Genomic DNA, 6,262 nt, shown 5'->3' with positions numbered 1-6,262 from the left:
GGGAATAATTAAGTAGTTAATCAAGGGTTTGGCAAGAAAAGAATGACACTAATACCTTATATTTATATTGTACTTTAGAGCTTGCAAATCCTTTATATTCCCTGACCTCACTTGATCCTTACAAAACCCTGGGAGTAAGAAAGGACTAGGATAATTTCCCCAATTTTACAAATAATAAAACTGAGATTCAGCAAGGTCAACACAGCTACTAGTAGAGTTGGAACTCAAATATAAGTGTCCTGACTTCCAGGTCAGCATTCGTTTCACTATACCACTCTTGTTAGTGATAGTAAGGGGTGAGCAGGAGACTGAAGGACCTTGGAAGGACTTCGAAAAAGGATTTCCAAGAAGATATAGGAGGACTAGATTGGGGGTAATTAGGGGTCACCAAGCAGAGAGGTATTGTGGAACAACTAGAGGGAGTGAGGCATGTTGGAAACTCAGGGGATCAGTCAGCTCAGCAGAAGAGATAAGAAGAACAGGGAGGAATGAGATTCTCTTACTTCATATTTCTGTTGCTTGAACCTCTCCTGCAGGTCAAACTTCTCTGCCTCCAGATTGTAGATCGTTTGCCATAGATCTTTAGCCTTCTCCCTGTGACAGAGGAAAGTAGGAGGCAGGAGACGTAGGAGGGAATCAGAGCAATGGAGCCACTAAGCCCATTCCTGGAGACTCATTACCAAAGTTCCAGGCCACTCAGGAGATTCTCACCATAACCCTAAGCCCAACAGCAATCTTGAGCTCAGGTACCCCAACCACTCCTTCCAGCCCTAGAGACACTGGGATTTTCTCCCGTCCATATTAAAGATCCACTGCTCACCGAGGGGGTCAATGGGCCAATGCTTCCTAGAAGATTGTAGAAGGCTGAGCCAACCCTCTGGGTATAAGGCCCAAAGGGGTGCTCATTAAATAATCTAAGAATCTCATGGCTTCCATTGCTCCCAGGTTTCAGCTAACTCTAAAATATCTCTTAGGGATCTCTAGGAGTGAGACAGGGTAATATAAAGAAGGCTCCCAGGAGGAGGCACCTGACATAAGCGAATGATGGTGACCAGTGGTTCCTTGAAGAGGTAGGAGCCTATAGAATTTTTCAGCTCATGAGGACACCCGTCTCCTTCACTCAACTCACCTTCGCTGTCACCAAGGGTCAGCACCTTGACTTCAAGGGGTCATTGGACCCCAAAATGAACCTCAAATTGGGCATTCCACATATTATACTTTTGTCCACTTTCAGGCCCAAGGGCCATGTGTGGGATGCTGCTGCCCCCTAGTGGTATTTGTTGAGAACTGTGCCTCCCCAGCCAAATCTGCTCAGCCTTGGACTTCCCCTTCAAGCCAGGTCACCATCCCTCTCACCTCAGCTGATCTTCGTTCAGATGGTCAATAGCCAACACCTTCCTCCTCTCTGCCAAGATCTTCTTTTTCTTCTCCCTTTCTGTCTGCCTTTTCCCAGTCTTTCGCTCTGTCTAGAGTGCAGGAGAAGGGAGACCAAAGAGGATCTTAGGGAAGGGAGAAACTTGTCCCCTGCCCCTCCACTAATATCTATCCCAGAGAAGGTCTAAAGATTGAAAAACCTCCCTCACAATTCCCTTCTTGGGCCCCAGGCCTTAGCTGACACCTGGAATCCTTGAAGAAGCTTAGACTTTTTGGAAAGTTACTACTGAGGGAGGGCTCTCCTGAGAAAAATAGAGGGTATATGGTACAGTGGAAAGAGTATTGGATCTGAAGAGGACCTGAGTTCAGATCCCATCTCTGCCATCTGTAGAGATGTGGGTAAATCATTTAACTCCTCTGGGCTTCCATTTCTTCTTCTGTAAAATGAGGTGGCTGAACTAGATGGCCCCTGAGGACCCTTCCAGTTCTTTATCTGTGATGATATTACAACCTCTTCCCTCTTTGTCTCAGATTTCTCCCTACTCCTGTCCTCTCTTTGCCTCCCCACTCTGACTCTGGATCTTTGTCTTTTAATAACCCATTGGCACTGGAACCCTTCAATCACATAATATCAGAACTTAAAGTGGCTTCAGAGGTTTCCCAGTCCAACCTGTCCCTAAACAAGGGTCTTCTCTACAGCACCTTAGCAAGTGGTCAGCCAGTCGCTGCTTGAATAACTAGTGATGAGAAAGCTATTACATCTGGAGGAAGGGTCCTCAGGGGTCATTTAATCCAATAACAAGCTAAAGCATCAACCCCTAACCCTGTCTGCCATTATCCTTTTGTGGTCCTTCAGCAGAGTTGCTTCCTCTTCCAGGGAACCTTCCCAGATTTATGATGGGACTTCAAATGTTGATACCTACCTGAGCTTGCTAGACCGGGAAACCATGAGAGAAAGACCAAGAGAGAGAAAGACAGACATATAGACAGAGACCCAAGGGAGATGTGGGGAGTGGGGTCGGGGAGAGAAACAGAAAAAGAGAAACACAAGGAAAGGGAGAGAAGGAAAGGAAAAAGCAGCAAATGTTAACTGTTGTCTGTCTATTGTGATATAAGTGTCTGCGGGACAGGATTGGGGATTCTCTTTTCCAGAGAGAATGAGTATAAATATATTTGGGGCATGGGGAACAGGATGGAGTTAACCCTAGAGGTTGTAGACTTTGGAAATTTGAGAGACAATTTATTTTGCATTGTAGCAAACAGATAGCCGCCTTTCCCACCCTCCTATACACATGGGTTGGAATATTGGGACAAGTTCCAACCCAATAGGGCCTTGAGATGAAGACCTGCCCCAATCCCTGGGGCACCTAAACTAGCTCTATAGCATATGTTACTAGATCCTATTAAAAAGTGAGTGTATGTTGGGTGGCAGCTTAGGGGAGGCAGTGCTATTGCTGGGGTCCTATTCAGTACCTTTAGGTAGCTCTTACTATCCGTCCAACCAGTGTCGGGGGTGGGGATCCTTGGGGCTATGGAGAAGGGTTGGCATGCTACTATTGGACAGGGAGAGATGTTAGAGGCAGCTTCTAAGAAATCCAGAAGGCTGGACACTGGGGTTGAGAGAGGGATTTCTATGCTTAGGAGATATCTCAAACCTAGAAGTCTTGAAAGGGTGAGGTTCATAACCAGTAAATAGGAGATTCTTCTTGAGGATTCAACCTAAATCCTGTCTAGTCTAACAGAAATTTCTTTCCTTATGGATGCTACTGATGTATCCTTGCTTATTACTAATACCCTACTCAGGAACTGGGCCCCTATTTCCATGACAAGCTCTTCCCACCTTCTGAATGTAACCACCAAAGTGCATCATATTGGAGAGAGCTTTCTTTTTCCGAGCCTCGTCTTCAGCCTTCCTCCTGTTCTCTTCCTCCTCACGTCGGGCTTTTTCTTCCTGTGTTGTTGTAGGGTGAAAATGAATGGAGTGGGATATAAAGAGTTAATAGAGAATCCAGGGAAAAGAAACCAGTGTCCTTGGGGAAAACATTTGTCATGGGGTGGAAGGTACATGGTTGATAGAAGACCATAGCTGGTCTGGGGGAGTTCCTGAACATTTATTTTTGTACACCAATACAAATGGTCACACTTATTCTAATTAAACCACTTGCCCAATGTCATATGGCAAGTAATGACTCAAACCTCTTTCTTCTGACCCTAGTCCCAGTAATCTTTCCAATATATCACGTCAGAAAGGGCTATGTTACCCTACTATTTTCACCCCTTACCTGTGAAATATAATCCCTAACTAAATCATTTTACCCAAACATCCTGATATATACGCACTTGCACACACACACACACACGCACACATATATATACACATATATATGTATATATGTATTGCATGTACCTACTTAGGACATATTGACTCCTTCATTAGAATGTGAGCTTTGTAAGGACAGCAACTATTTTTTGCCTTTCTTTGTATCCCTAGCACAGTGCTTGGCACATAGTAAATGTTTAATAAATACTGGTTGACTGACATATCTAGTGGGGGTATAATAGAAATATTGCTTGATGTAGAGAAGTCCTAGGTTCTAGTTTCAGTTCTGCTACTAGGCAACTGTGTGACCTTGAGTAAGTCATTATGATTACTAAGGATCTTTTTCAGCTCTATGACATATGAGGCTTCAGTCCTTTCCCAAAACCTTAATGAATCAGGAGCAACCAATTTTCCTTCTATCTAGAGTCTAGAGGGAGTTTGGACATTGGGGTTTGTGTATTGGGCAGTACAGCCTGGTCAGAAACAATGTATTATTAGGGGTATACCTCCTGTTGTTGCTATGGGTCAGACAACAACAGAATGGGTGGGTGGTGGTGATGGGCAGTAGGAACATCATGGATGGTGGGACAATTGGTCACTCACCGCCAACCTGTTCTGACGCTCCTTCTCCCGTTCACTCCGGATGCGCTGCTGTTCTGCTCGCTCAGCCCTCCGATTCTCCTGCAAGGAAAAGAATTATGATCAGTGCGGAAGTGGGGAAAGAGAAAAGGAGGAGCTCGTTTCCTCAAGAGCCATCAGGCAGCAAACAAGCATTGGAGAAAGGCAATAGGAGCAAATCCAACACAAAGCTTCTGCCTGATCTCACTTTCACTTTCGCCTTTCCAGTCAACTGCCTGATAATTAATCTCCTTTATGATCTTACGGTGTCACTCCTTTGCTCAAAAACCTTTAATGTTCGCTATTGCCTATAAAGTCTTTAGCCTGAAATTTAAGTCCCTCCACAAGAGGGTGTTACTTTCCTCATACTACTCTCCTCCACATATACTCCACTCCAGTCAAGCTAGACAACCTGTTACCTCTTATCCATGTTAAAAGCACACTAGGTTTGGACCTAGAAGACATGGGTTCAAATCCCAGTTCTCTAAGAGTAAAAGGTATAGAGCAGTTGGTGCTCCACACTAGTAGAGGGAATTTCCTCAGGAGTTCCCTGCATCAGTGAAATCATAAGTATGTAAACACAAAAACAAAACAAAGAAATTATCCTTTATATATTATGACTAGGTTATGGCTACTCTTTCTATCAGTCTGGGAAGGTGTCCTAGAGATTCCAGAATTGACTCATTGGGAGAATGGGATTGAGATGAGCAGAACGGTTGGGGGTGGGGCAGTAAGGGTGGGATGCCTAGAAAGCAAGGAAGAATAATAGTAATAACTAATAATTAATAGCACTTTAAGGTTTGCAAAGTACTTGATTTGACATATAGTATGTCATTGGATCTGAGTACAAAGTACACCAGACTTAGAATCAGAAAGATGGCCATTCAGATCCTGGACCCCATCACTAATTAGCAACTGGGTGGCATAGAGGATAGAATGGAAGACTTGGATCCAGGAAAACCTGGACTCAAATCCCCTCTCAGATCCTTATAAGCTGTATGTCTCTAGGTAAGTCATTTGTGCTTTCTCTGTCTGTGGGTCACTTAAATTTTCTAATCTGTAAAATGGAGATCATAATAGCATTAAAAAAAAGTTTATCTGTCTCAGTTTCCCCATATGTACAATGGACTTAATAACAGCACCTACCTCACAGGATTGTTATAAGCATCAAAGGAAATAATATATTATATATGCATATATATTATATATTCCATATATATGGTACTTTCCAAACCCTTGAAGTGCTGTATAAATGTTATCTCTCAATTTTAGCTCTGAACACTACACAAGTCCCCTGATCTCTCTGAGTCAGCTTCCTCGGCCATCAAATGCCAATAGCTGCTTCACACGGTTGCTCTGGGGAAAGTGTTTTGTAAACTGTCAAGACCTTTGCAAACATGACCTGCTATTACTAATACTGGGCTGTAGGCTGTTAGATGGGACGAGGCTCAGAAGCACCCCAAACTTGAGCACATTACCCAGAGGAACAAGCCTCCAGCCCCCAAGTCTAGTCCTTTTTTTTTTTTTAGGCAATTGGGGTTAAGTGATTTGCCCGCGGTCACATAGCTAGTAAGTGTCAAGTGTTTGGTCTGAGGCCAGATTTGAACTCAGGTCCTCCTGACTTCAGGGCTGGTGCTCTATCCACTGTGCCACCTAGCTGCCCCTCCCAAGTCCAGTCTTGCAGGGCTTCCCAGAGATTTTCTACTTACAATCCTATCCTTCAGTGAGATGAGCTCCTCCTCTTCCTTCTTTCGATTCTCAAAGTGAGCCTCGATCAGCGTCTGCAGTTCATTCAGGTCCTTCTCCATGCGCTTCCGGTGGATGTCCTGCCAGAGAGGAGGACACACTCATAGCATCAGAGACTTGCATTTGGAAGGGAACTTGGATGTCATTAAATCTAATCCCTCCTTTTATAGTTTGTGAAGATGAGGTCAATAGAGGTAAAAATGA

At 44.0% G+C, this 6,262-nt stretch overlaps 1 protein-coding gene across 2 annotated transcripts in view; it reads right to left on the bottom strand.

Moving 5' to 3' along the window:
* TNNT2 (troponin T2, cardiac type) overlaps positions 1-6,262 on the bottom strand; it is a 31,557-nt gene that overhangs the window by 3,521 nt on the left and 21,774 nt on the right. For both annotated transcript variants that reach the window (XM_027843423.1, XM_027843424.1), the window contains 5 exons: positions 6,022-6,138; positions 4,298-4,375; positions 3,215-3,325; positions 1,357-1,466; positions 504-594 (listed from right to left, as the gene is read on the bottom strand). In XM_027843423.1, the coding sequence (XP_027699224.1) occupies positions 504-594; positions 1,357-1,466; positions 3,215-3,325; positions 4,298-4,375; positions 6,022-6,138 (507 nt within the window). The remainder of the gene's footprint in view (positions 1-503; positions 595-1,356; positions 1,467-3,214; positions 3,326-4,297; positions 4,376-6,021; positions 6,139-6,262) is intronic.

This window comes from Vombatus ursinus, unplaced genomic scaffold (assembly GCF_900497805.2).
Source record: "Vombatus ursinus unplaced genomic scaffold, bare-nosed wombat genome assembly UNPS02014909.1, whole genome shotgun sequence".
Taxonomy (NCBI): domain Eukaryota; kingdom Metazoa; phylum Chordata; class Mammalia; order Diprotodontia; family Vombatidae; genus Vombatus; species Vombatus ursinus.
This window is presented reverse-complemented; position numbering and strand designations above follow the sequence as displayed.